Source organism: Elephantulus edwardii, unplaced genomic scaffold, assembly GCF_000299155.1.
Source record: "Elephantulus edwardii isolate Elephantulus edwardi_28Jun2011 unplaced genomic scaffold, EleEdw1.0 scaffold00232, whole genome shotgun sequence".
Taxonomy (NCBI): Eukaryota; Metazoa; Chordata; class Mammalia; order Macroscelidea; family Macroscelididae; genus Elephantulus; species Elephantulus edwardii.
In genome coordinates this window covers 4359838-4373130 of record NW_006399982.1, presented here as the reverse complement: position 1 = coordinate 4373130, position 13293 = coordinate 4359838, and the positions used below count along the sequence as shown (strand labels likewise).

Below are 13293 nucleotides of genomic sequence, written 5' to 3'. Positions count from 1 at the left end.
AACAAATGTGTGAAACACAATGTATCTGAATTTTTTTATGAACACCAATTTTAATTTTTTTTTAAAAAAAGGACTCTGAAAATAGTTGCTCTGTAGTTTTCTCAGTTGCACTCTCTCAGGTATGTGGCAACCATTCAACTCTGCACAGTTGCATATAAGAAGTCTTTGATGGCACATAAATAATCAAGCATCAAAAAACTTGTAAATAAATGAGTGTATTAATAAAACTTTGTAAGTGGATCCAAAACAAGTATCTCTAAGGGACCTCTCTGATGGCTTAATGGTAAGAATTTGCACTACCAATACCCCCTCAAAAGAGTACTCTGATATACACATGTGAAACCTCTCAGCCAGGGAACCGTTGATTTTCCTAGTCCGCCTCTTCCAGCCTCGGTTTGGTGGTCGGGATGGCCCGTGGAAATCAGAGAGAACTTGCCCACCAGAAAAACATGAAGAAAATCCAGGAGATTAGCAAGGGAAAAAGAAAAGAGGACAGTTTGACTGCCTCTCAGAGAAAGCAGAGGGATTCCGAGATCATGCAACAAAAGCAGAAGGCAGCTAATGAGAAGTCTTTACAGACCAGAGAAAAATGAAGACTAGCTAATTTGGAAAACCTGGGTGCTATTGCCAACTAGGTGTATCGTACACCCTAAGATCAAGATTTTGCAGAGTGAACAAACAGTCATTACATATGTTATCATTTATCCTTATAAAACAGTCTATTTTAAACTTTACCTTTTGACCTGATTTAGTGTGATGTTTTAGAACTCCTCTTTGAAAAATAAAACACCAACTGTGCATGTAAAAAAAAAACAAACCAAAAAACCCACACCTCTCAAGTGATTCATAATAAACTACTAATAATGATTATAGCAAGTATACATATTACCTATTGAGTAAATCATTATATTTTAAAATTAAACAAAAGACAGTAAGAAAAGCAAGTTTTTCTGAACTGAAGCAAATCTCAAGAGATTTTTGCGATCATGAAATTATACAGTGGTAAGAGCACAGAACTTGAAGTTGAAAAGATACCATTTTTTTAATAGTAAATTTTTTTATTAATTTTAATGAATGTTTACAGAGACTTGGAGTTCCCACTCATTCATTGTTGCACTTTTCTCCCTGTCCACCTCCACCCCCCAATTTGCTCTTCTCTTTGAAAAGTAAAATTCTTTCACTGTTATACAATCCTTCCCCCCAAGTCCACTCTACTGTGCAGCCTTCATTCTGGACTCCTGTCATGAAAGATACCAATTTTTAATCTCAGTTGAACTACTTTGGAGAAATGTTGTTTTTTACATGCCTTTGTTGTTGCTGTTGTTGTTATGTGCTATCTTGAGTTACCTGAATGAAACTCAGTGACCTATGTGCAACAGCTCTGAACCCTGCCCTGTCCTGAGCCACTCTCAATGTCTCCAACACATCTACCCCCAATGTCCCAGTTGCTGTATCATCTCACTTGGGGTCTTCCTCTCCTGAACTGTCCATCTACTATTCCAAGAATGATGTCCTTCTCCAAAGACTAGTCCATCCTGACCATGTGCCCAAAGTATGTGAGATGGAGCTTCAAAATCCATGCCTCCAAGGAGAAACTTGGTTTCATCCTGTCCAAGACAGACCTATTTGTTCTCTTGGCAATCCATGTACTCTTTGCCAATACCACAATTCAAAGGTATTAATTTTTCTTCAGTTTTCCATATTCATTTTCTAACTTTCACAGGCATATGAAACAACTGAAAATATCATGGTCTGGTGAGACATACTCTTGTCTTTAAACTGACATTCTTACTCTCTAACACTTCCAAGAAGTCCTTGTCAATCAATTTTTCCAATTTACTCTATGCAACAAGACTTCTGAAATCCTGACTTCCGCCACCATGGGTTTTGACTATGGATCCAAGTAAAATTAAACTCTTGACAACTTCAATCTTTTGAAGTTTCTCATCATTTTTCATATGTAGTCCAGTTGTGAGGAATTTTGCTTTCCTGATACTAAAGTGTAAAGTGTAGCTAATGTTAGATGGATCTTGGCTGAAAGCAGGGAGTACCAGAGGAACGTCTATCTGTGCTTCATTGATTAAGCAAAGGCATTTGACTGTATGGACATTAACAAACTGTGGCTGACTCTGAGAAGAATGGGAATCCCAGAATACTTGATCGTGCTAATGTGAAACCTATACTTGAACCAAGAGGCAGTTGTCAGAACAGAGCAAGGGAACACTGCATGGTTCAAAATTGGGAATGGCGTACGCCAGGGATGTGTCCTGTCTCCATACCTTTCAATCTGTCTGCAGAACAGATCATCCGGGAGGCTGGGTTCTATGAGGAAAAATGTGGGGTCAGGATTCGTGGAAGACCTATCAACAATCTGCGTTATGCAGATGACACAACCCTGCTTGCTGAAACCGACGAGGACCTGAAGCACATGCTGCAGAGGGCCAAGGACTGCAGCCTTCAATATGGATTGAGGCTCAGTGTCAAGAAGACAAAGATTCTCACCACTGGACCAATTGGCAGCATCAGGATGGATGGTGAAGAAATTGAGATTGTTCACAGCTTTAGTCTGCTTGGCTCCACAATCAACACTCTTGGCACCAGCAGCCAGGAAATTAAAAGACGTATTGCCATGGGAAAGTCTGCTGTTAGAGACCTCTCTCAAGTACTGAAGAGCAACGGTGTCTCTCTGGAGACTAAGGTGTGTCTGATACAGACCATGGCCTTTGCAATCACTTGTTATGCATCAGAGAGTTGGACAATGACTAAGGAGGACAGAAGGAGAATTGATGTCTTCAAGCTGTGGTGCTTGAGAAGAGTACTGAGGGTACCATGGACCACTAAGAAACAAACAGATTCACCCTGGAGAGGGTTAAACCAGGTTGCTCCTTGGAGGCAAGGATTCTGAGGCTTCGTCTCACATACTTTGGTCATGTTGTAAGGAGAGACCGGTCCTTGGAGAAGGACATCATGCTTGGGAGGGTGGAGGGCCGGCGCAGGAGGGGAAGGCCCTCTATGAAGTGGATTGATTCGGTGACTGGGGTCATCGAGATGAGTGTGTCGGAGACAATGAGATTGGCACAGGACAGAACAGAGTTTAGGGCTGTGGTACGTAGGGTCGCTATGTGTCGCAAGCGACTCGACGGCACATAACAACAACAACAAAGTATAATCCATATTGAAGACTATAGCCTTTGCTTGTCTTCAATATGTGCTTCACATATTCATTTGATTTTTTTAATTTTTTTTGAGATACAGTCTGGTTCTGTTTATTATTATTATTATTATTATTATTAATTTCAATGAACATCTAGAGAGATTTTGGATTTCCATTCATTCATTGTTGCACTTTTCTCCCTGCCCACTCCACCCCCACCCCGATTTTTTTTAATGTATTTTTAATTGATATTTTAATGAAAGCTTATACAGAACTTGGATTTTCATTCATTCATTATTGCACATTTTCCTCCCTGCCCACCCCTACCCCAGTTTGCTTTTCTCTTTGAAAAAAAAATATTCTTTCATTGTTGTACAACGTTGTACAATGTCTTCATTTCCTGCAAGAAAAGTTGTGTTATCTTCCTAAACACAGGTTGTCAATGAGTCTTTCTCTAATCCTGATGCCACATTCCTCATCATATAGTCTAGTTGCTCAAATTTGCTCAGCAAATATATTGAATAGATACCGTAAAAAGAATACAACTTCGACACATATCTTTTCTGATTTTAAACCATGCAGTATACCAAAATACAGAAAAAGATAACTGATTATGAAACTTAAAAAAAAAACACGAAAAATCAATCAATGTTCTTCTCTTCATGATATCATGCAGCCACCAAGAACTGGTAAATGACAAGGAAATACATTCTACAACTTTGAATCATGGTGACTTGAAAAAAGATGGTAAAATTTTAACCTAGAGGATTGTGACCACAACACTACAAACCCACTGTTCATACTGAAAGTCACAGTATATAAATAAACAAATATGAACATTCATGGAGTTGGAAATTCTCTTTTATGAGGTAGCAGAGCAATGAATATTGCTAAAGGTCAACTAATTTGTTGTTGTTGTTGTTGTTGTGGCTGTTGTTGCTGTTATGTGCCGTAGTTAACTACGACACACAGTGACCCTGTGAACAACTAATACAGGGGACTAAGTAGTTCTCTTATTGGGCTTTGACCTTAAGTTAACACCATCCATAGTATGGCTTTAGACAATAGAAAAGCTTAAAAAAAAGCTTATAATAAAAGCAAAAACAGCAGTGGCTCAAAGGTGCCGGTGAGAATCCGAACTATTATAATATGTCAAGACCATTTTTGTCATCTATTTCCTAAGTTTCAGTGCAGGCTGGATACTGATTACTTACGCTACCAAATGTTCTGGAAAACCTGATGTTTTGAAGGGGCCTAAAACTGAATATCAAAACAGTATTTCAATATGACAAAGAAAACAGATCTTTATATTAAAATGAATCCTTGGAAACAAGATCCATCTACTATACACTCTTGAAAGAATGTGGATGCAGATGATGGTTGAGATCCCTAGAAAACAAGCTACAAGTTTCTATAAGAAATAGGTAGGGGCTGTCACCTAAATGGTCATTACAGGCATGTGAAAAATAATGGCAGTTAGGGTCATCTAGTCTTAATAGTCTCAGCATTGAGAAGGTTGAGGAACTTAAGGTTCATTAGTCCTTTGGACTAATTGTTACTATGCATTTTAATTTTCTTCTTTTTTCTGGACATTCCAATAGTTGCATCTTAGATGGCTGTTCAGAAGCTTTTAAGACTGCAGTTGTTATTCACTAAAGTTGGATGAAGAGCCCTGTCTTTGTGTGGACTATAAATATCCCCTGAGAGTATGGTCCCAAGGTCCTAGGACCAAACTCATTCTCTCAGAAGGTCTGATTATGATGTAAAAGTTTACACAGCTTTGTCCCATTGGCTCTGCTATACATATTAATATATTTATAACATAAACTACAGTATACTGTTTTTGTTTCAAGTGAGATTTGCATGAAGTATGAAGCCCAGATGACATGGCTTCAGAATATCTCTATAAATTAAAAACAAAAATATGATCAATTATGAAAAGTCTGTCTTGCGGATAAGACCTGCAAAAGTAAGCATGATGTGCTGAAGTTCTATTATCCTTACAAGCAGCACACAGCTCTTGCTATCTGCTTTCACCCTCCAATTTGAGGGAACACTGAAATGAACACATTTTCTGTCCTAACTATAAAAGTACATTTACTCTGTCATATGAGTATATAAAATCAAATTTGCTTAAAAAAAAGTCCTTGGAAGAAAGTAATAAAATGTTCCAGTGATAAGATAATAATGATTTATTGATTACTTCATTCCAGATACTATGCTATGTATACTTTACATCAAATTAACCTCAGAACAACTTTTTGCTCTTTTTTTAATATTATGAAATTAAAGTGTGTTGAAGTTAAATATCTTGCTGGAGATCACAGAGGTAATGAGTGGTGACAGTGGGATTTTAAATGAGATGTCCTGAGCCAAAGCCGAAGTTCTTAATCATTAAGACCTCATTATCTAGGAACTTAATGATGATGCGAGGAAAACTGACATATAAGTACTGAATATTTTATAGAAAAATGCAAGGATTTAAAAAAAAAAGCAAAGATTCTCTGAGGTTTGTTTTTTTTTCTCCTTCTTTTAACTCTAGGGACACAATCTAATCTGGGAAACTGTCCAAATAACATGATGTAAGATATATCATTCCTACCTTCATTTATTTTTAAATATATTTATTTCACCCTAATTACTATCTTCTTCCACAGAACTCAGAGACCCTCCTCTTGTCTCTATTCCACCTCTAGAAGAATTTAATAAAGTTCTTGATTAACATTATCTTCTGTATAATTTAGTATTGTACTCTTAAGTATTTTCCTAGACTTTTCATTACTTTCTGAGTGATAAGGGCTTTCAGCAAGTTACTTAATCTCTTTATGCCTCGGTTTTCTCATTTGAAAAATGAGAATAAGATGTGCCTTTTGGAGTTGCTGTGAAAATTAAATAAGTAAACACATTTATGCTTTCAGAATATCGAGGCACACTCTAAAGTTCAATACATGTTAGCCACTATGGTTCTTATTATTACTTCTATTATAACTGAAGCAAATTCTAAAACCATCACCACAACCTTCAACCTGAAGTTAATTTAACCAACTTGGATGTTGATTTAGAAAGACTATAGCAGCATCAAAGCAGCACACTGTATGCACACACATCAGATTAAAAAGTTAAACAGAGCAAACTCTCAGTCCTTCAGGGTCTCTTCAAGCTATTTCGAAGGAAACTAAACAGAAGATAGTAATAAACTAAAAATGCATGGCTTATAAGACAAAAATCCGTGAGTTCTGAACAAATAAACTTCAGAAGAAATGACAAGTTCTCTCACTCAGTTAATCGTCAAGCTCTATTGTGCTTTCTACATCTCAAGCATGACATTAAATGCTAGAAATAAAAAGTGAAATAATGTCTGTGCCTTTCAAAAGTCATGTATGTGGGTTGTTGTTTTTTTTTTAAAAAGTCATGAATGCCAAGGAAATATGTTGTTGTTGTTGTTATGTGCCATCGAGTCGTTTCCGACTCATAGCGACCCTATGCACAACAGCTCTAAACCCTGCTCTATCCTGCGCCAACCGCACTGCCTCTGACACACCCATTCCGATTACCCCAGTCACCGAATCAATCCATCTCATAGAGGGTCTTCCCCTCCTGCGCTGTCCCTCCACCCTCCCAACCATGATGTCCCTCTCCAAGGACCCGTCCCTCCTGGCAACATGTCCAAAGTATGTCAGATGAAGCCCCAGAATCCTTGCCTCCAAGGAGCAGCTTGGTTTAATCCTCTCTAAGATGAATCTGTTTGTTTTCCTGGCAGTCCATGGTACATTCAGTACCCTTCTCCAGCACCACAGCTCAAAAGCATCCACTCTCCTTCTGTCCTCCCAAGTCATTGTCCAACTCTCTGATGCATAACAAGCGATTGCAAATACCATGACCTGTATCAGGCGCACCTTAGTCTCCAGAGAGACAGATTATAATATATGGTCAATTCTATGACGTACTACACATAGAATGCAACAGAAGCATAAAGGGGAGACACCTAATGAAGGCTTGGGTCCCAGAAGCAGTAATATTTAAAATGAGTCTTAAGGAATAGTAGTGGGTGAATGGAAAAGGAAGATATAGATTTGTTCGCAGTTTACTCCTCCCCAAAGGTAAACACTAGTATGTGGAGAAAAAAGATGAGCACCAGTGATCAAAGGATCTCCTCCTGAAGTTAAAGGCCAAGTAAAATTACTGAAGGATTGAAGGTATAGGTCCAAACAAAGGGTCCTTCTGGAAAATCTTGTTTCCATATACTACATTTCCATCCTTCCCAATTAAAAGTAAATTTGCAGGACCTATACCAAAAGTTGAGATAAAAACAAACAAAAACAAACCCAGGTTCAAAGGCCAGTTTCTCACTTACAACACTGGGCGGCAGCAGTGGGCAACAGCTTCCTCTGGCTTTCTTCTTGGATAGAATACTAGGAACAGAAAAAGAAAATACATATTGTAAGAGATCTTAGTAAAGACGTAAGAGACCTCTGGAGGCTTAGTTGTAAGGAACTGTACTGCCAGTGGAAAGGTATATAGTTCAAATCCATCAGCTGCTTCATGAGGAGAAAGACTGGCAAACTCTCATGTGATTTATTGCCCTTAAAAACCTGCTGAATGGTCAGCTATGGGTTAGTTCCAACTCAACAGTACACAACAACAAAAGTAAAGAAGGAAAAATAACAGCACTTGTAAGAAGATTAAGTGTATATAGTCAAATGTTTTATTGAACAGAAACAGAATAGGTTGCTGTTAGTTTTCCGTGGAATTCTGAAATAGGGATCAGACTATCACATATGGCACTGGCTCAGACCAAAGCACAAAGGCGAGAGGTTGTTTTGACCACGAGCACCGGGGCACCTCCAGCTCTGCCAGGTAGCTATAGACTGTGAAGCCTTAGAAGCCTTGGGCTATTTATTTCACAGTCTTCTGAGGCTTCCTTTGGCTAGCATAGACAATTCCCCCAGTTGGCTGAAACACTCTCTGAGGCTATTGTCTCACTTTTTTTTAAAATGTTAACAGTGCTTCTTGTCCTTCAAGGTAATGTGAGAAGTAAGTAAAATTATGCTTTTTAAAATACAAAGTTACTGAACTGAAGTAACAAAAAAAGTATGAAAGAAAATTCAAAATGTAAAGACCTGATCCTAAGTAATAAGTTCTAAAACAGTAGCTCTAACTCTATCGGGTGGTAAATGCCCAAGTCAGTGTTCCTAAGGTTACCCAAAAGTGCTGCCCAAAAAGGTTGTAGTGTGGGGGTGGAGGGGTGGGATTGGAAGAATTTGTTCTTGAAAACAATGTATTAGAGTTTTTTAAATAAACTAGTAGAAAATGCAAAAAAAAGGAAAAAAAAGGTTGCAGTGCATAGAAATTGGTAGACATTGTAGAATAAAATTATAATATTCTACAATGAGGTATTTAAATTTTGCAGTAAGTATGACAAAATCTTGATAATTATTTACTTTAGGGCATCAGTGTGAAGGTTTCATTTTATTATTTTACTTGGACCCATGTTCTAACAGTCAACATGTCCAAAATGAACAGTCTTATCTCTTTCCCCTCTGCCACTAAAGACAAACATAAACGTTTCCCTTCCTTTATTCTCCATTCTTCATGCCCCAGGTTGAGATGATTATGTTTACTTCTCTGGACCATATGCCTCTCTGGAGATGACGATTTATGACTCTATGATCAAACAATGCAATAGTCTAAAAAAAAATAATGCAATACTCTAAATAGTTATAAGAACAAAACATAAACAAAATTCTTGGAGGTAACAGAAGAAATATCTTCTGCTCATTTATATAACAAAAAGAATAGATAAAAATAGATTCCCTGGTACTAGTATTCTTCCCAGCAGTCAAGAGTGAGCCCATCCACTGTCAATTCTGCCACTTCAGGCAATTGTGGGAGGAATATGAAAAGTAGGAGTAAGGCTTTCCAATTACTTTTCAGGTAACCTTTCAGGTGCCCTACCTTCGAGCTGCCTGTTTTCTTTACTGTAGCTTAAATTCTTTAATTCTTCAAGTAGACAAGTGCTCTTGGATCTCTAATCCTTCCCTGGTCAAGATATAAATATATCAGAGATTTTTCCCTATTTCTCTATATTACAAGTAAGGCAGTATCTACCTCATTGTCGGACCCCAAAGCATTGATTTGCTCCAGTTTATAAGTCCAATATCTGGCTTCCTCTTCTGGGATGTCTATAACAAGGAAAAAAAGAAAGCACATAAGTAGATAATAGTTCAGTCATCAGTATATAAAACACTCATCCATACCACCAAAGAGGGTGGACTAATTTTATTCTTTATATAGTTCTTGCCACCATATTATCTCAAATCTTCACACACACACACACACACACACACACACACACACACACACACTCACACCCCAGCTCTGACTTATTCTCACAGTTATATTTTGGAGACTAAGAAATGAAAATTCATGGAGGTTAAATAATCTGGCCAATCTCACTCAGCTCCTAACTAGTTGAGACCTGAAGATCCTAGCTAAAGCTAGTATGATTTTTTTAAAGCAAACAAATAAAAAAAAACTATATCGTTTCTAAATGACCACAGATTCCCCTCACCAAGACAAAAATAGCTTATAATACCACAATTAGTTCAAAAAAAGTTAGAATCTGGTATAATTACATGTTCAAAATTGGTCTTTATCCTTGGAAAAGATCACCTGCTAAGATATTTGCTGAGTTGATCGATAAAGAATAAATTGCTTTTAAAAGTAATTGCATATTCTCATTTTTATATATTTAGATTGACTATAATAACTTCCTTTCAAATTATCTTTTAAAAATATCAAGTATACCCAATACATCTAGCACAAACGAGAAATATTAAGGTAATATTAAGATCAGATCAACCTTGGAGATCTTTAAACAGATCCACTTTCTAGCTGTTGTTGCTGCTCTTAGGTGCTATTGAGTTGCATATGATGTATAGTGACCCTAACGACAACATTATCTGAATCCTATTCAATCACACATCATCCTTATCATCTCTGACACATTTGAGCTCTCTGCCACAGTCACTGTATCAATACATCTCACCTAAGGTCTTCCTCTCCAAGTATGATGTCTCCCTCCAGAGCACAGCCTCTCCTAAAAATACACTCAAAGTGTGAGATGAGGTTTTTGCCATCCTTGCCTCCCAGAAGCATTCTGCACCTTCTCCAAGACATAGCTGTTTCTTTTGTGGCAGTCCATAGGATATTTAGTACTCTTCTCCAACAGCACCAAAAGCATTGATTCTTCTCCTATCACCCTTAGTCACTGACCAGCTCTCACATGCAGAGTTGGTGACTGGAAAAGCCATGGCTTGACTCAGGTGCAACTTAGTCTTTAAAATGACATCATTACTCTTTAAGACTTTGGAGCGGTCCCTAAAAGAAGACTTTCCCAATGCTTTCTATTTCATGATAAGAAGAGGCTGCTGATACCAAGGGCAATGACTGTGGATCCAAGTAAGATGAAATTGTTGACAATTTCAATCTTTCTCCATCTATTATTATTTACCTATTGGCCTGATGGTGAGAATTTCTACTTTCTTGACATTGAGATGTAATCCATATTGAAAATCTACTTTCTAATGATCCTTATGAAAAAATATCAAATGCAGTACTGTCTTTATCTCTCCTGTCCAAAATGTCGGTTTTTCTCCACAAATCACTCTTCAGCAACTGGTACCAAAATTTCAGAGTCTTATAACAAAATCTTGAAGTATGCTACCATATCGCTTGTCCATCCACATAGTAGATTGAAATTCATTGCCACAGAGTCAGAACTGACTCTTAGCTGACACTCTAGCAACTCCTTATCCACTGAGTCCCCAAAGCTCATTTATGGAGCTATGGTGGTTTAGTGGCAAGGAGATGCATTGCCAACTCAAAGACACAGGATTTTAATCCACTAGCTGCTCTGCAGGAGAAAGATGGACAATTGCCCATGCAATTCACTGCTCCCATAAACCTTCTGGAGGGTCAACTATCAGTCAGTCTGACTCGATGGTCCTTAACAACATACACCTGTTAAAAACAAATGCAAGCAGGACAAGCTGCTACTGACCTATAGGTCCAATATGGAATGGACCTATGTAATTCTATATTAGTGATTTGTCAAGATAAATTGTTAAACAGAAAAACCTAAAGGTCAAAGAATGCTGAATATGCCACTATTTATGTTTGCTGTTGTTTTGGTGAGTTAAATTTTTATTTTATATTGGTTCGCATACAAAATTCATATATATTGTGTTTCACACTACCCTTCATTCACATTGTGTTTCATACAATCATTCCCATTCATTGAACTTAATAAAATTCATCACCACTGAATTATGCCCACCATTAATCCATCTTTCCAGATCCCCACCAGATCTTTCCCATATCCTTTATCCCCCTCCTTCCACCCACCACATTGTACAACCTTATGATTCCCCCCTGCCATCCTTACCTCTCTGCTCCCACTCCCTCTCTCCCAAGTTATACAGTAATTTTAGAAATTGTTGCTCTTGAGTGCAGCATCCATCCTGTGAATGTACCACAATTTCTCAATCCATTTGATTGTGGTTTTCCACTTGGGCTATTCCATGTTTTTGTGAATAATGCTGCTATAAACATTGGTGTGCAAATCTCTGTTTATGTCTCATTTCTAATTTCCTTGGGGTGTATTCCTAGCAGTGAAATAGCTGGGTCATATGGAATTTCTATGTTCAGCTTTTTGAGAAAAAACTAAATTCCCTTCCAAAGTGGCCGTATCATTTTACAAACCCATCAACAGTGTGTGAGAGTTCCTATTTCTCCACATCCTCTCCAACATTTATTGCTTGTTGCCCTATTGAACTTTGCCACTGCTCCTGGGATGAGACAGTATCTCACTGTGGTTATGATTTGCATCTCTCTTATTGCCAATTACTTTGAGCATTTCTTTATGTGTCTGTTGGCCATCTGAATGTCCTCCTCTGTGAAAAATTTTTCCGTATCTTTTGCCCATTGTGTAATTGGGTTATCAGTCTTGTTCTTGTGGAGATCCTATGTTGTTGTTGTTATGTGTCATCGAGTCACTTGCGACCCTATGTACAACAGCCCTAAACTCTGCTCTGTCCTGTGCCAATCGCCAGTCTCTGACACACCCATCCCAATTACCCCAGTCACTGAATCAATCCACTTCATAGTGGGCCTTTCCCTCCTGTGCTGTCCCTGCACCCTACCAAGCATGATGTTGCTCTCCAAGGACCGGTCCCTCCTTACAACATGTCCAAAGTATGTTAGACGGAGCGTCAGAATTCTTGCCTCCAAGGAGCCGCCTGGTTTGACCCTTTCCAGGATGAATCTGTTTGTTTTCCTAGCAGTCCATGACACCCTCAATACTCTTCTCCAGCACCAGAGCTCAAAGGCATCAATTCTCCTTCTATCCTTCTTAGTTATTGTCCAACTCTCTGATGCATAACAAGTGATAACACAGACCATAGGATTCTGTAAACTTTTGATATGAGCTCCTTGTCTGAGATGGTATTGCCAAATGTTTTTTTCTCAGTCAGTAGGTTTTCTTTTTTTTTTTTCTTTTGTGGGTTTTTGCTGTTGTTGTTGTTGGGATTTTTTTGTTTTTCTTTTTTTTGTCTTCTTCTTCTTAGGTTTTCTTTCCACCCAATTGGAAAAAGTTTTGATGCACACAGGGCTTTAATCTTTAGAAGGTCTCATTTTTCAATTTTATTCTCTCCTATCATATATTTCTGGCTGTATTTATCAGCCTCGTTACTCCACAGACTAGGTCTTCTAAGCTTGATCCTACTATGTGTTTTATGATCTTTAAGGCTTTAGGCTTTACTCCCAGATCTCTGATTCAACTTGAGTCCATTTTAGTGTACGGTGTGAAATATGGATCCTGTTTCAGCTTTCTTCAGGTAGCAGTCCAGTTTTGCCAGCAGCATTTGTTGAAAAGACTGTCATTTCCTTATTTGATAAGTTTTGCTTCCTTGTCGAATATCAGTTGTCCATATAGAGGGGTTGATTTCTGGATGTTTGATTCTGTTCCACTGTACCAGTACCATGGTATTTTTTTCTTTTGAAGTGGAAGTTTATTACCATGGTATTTTTGGTTATTACAACTGTATAGTAGGTTTTGAAATCAGGGAGTGCCATGCCTC

The 13293-nt window shown here is 38.0% G+C and overlaps 2 protein-coding genes across 2 annotated transcripts in view; one reads left to right on the top strand and one right to left on the bottom strand.

Annotated features, from left to right (window-relative positions):
* The window catches only part of LOC102864266 (protein unc-13 homolog B-like), a 189093-nt gene that overhangs the window by 129341 nt on the left and 46459 nt on the right, over positions 1–13293 (bottom strand). Inside the window, exons 6-7 of the mRNA XM_006898554.1 lie at positions 9263–9336; positions 7509–7566 (exon numbers count right to left, since the gene is read on the bottom strand). Coding sequence (XP_006898616.1) covers positions 7509–7566; positions 9263–9336 — 132 coding nt within the window. The remainder of the gene's footprint in view (positions 1–7508; positions 7567–9262; positions 9337–13293) is intronic.
* Positions 408–593, top strand: LOC102852052 (small EDRK-rich factor 1-like). Its single transcript, XM_006898536.1, has one exon. The coding sequence runs from the start codon at positions 408–410 to the stop codon at positions 591–593; it is 186 nt and encodes a 61-aa protein (XP_006898598.1).

What these genes read in the sequence shown, in the direction of transcription:
- LOC102852052 (XM_006898536.1), top strand. Translation starts at nt 408, where the DNA reads ATGGCCCGTGGAAATCAGAGAGAACTTGCCCACCAGAAAAACATGAAG.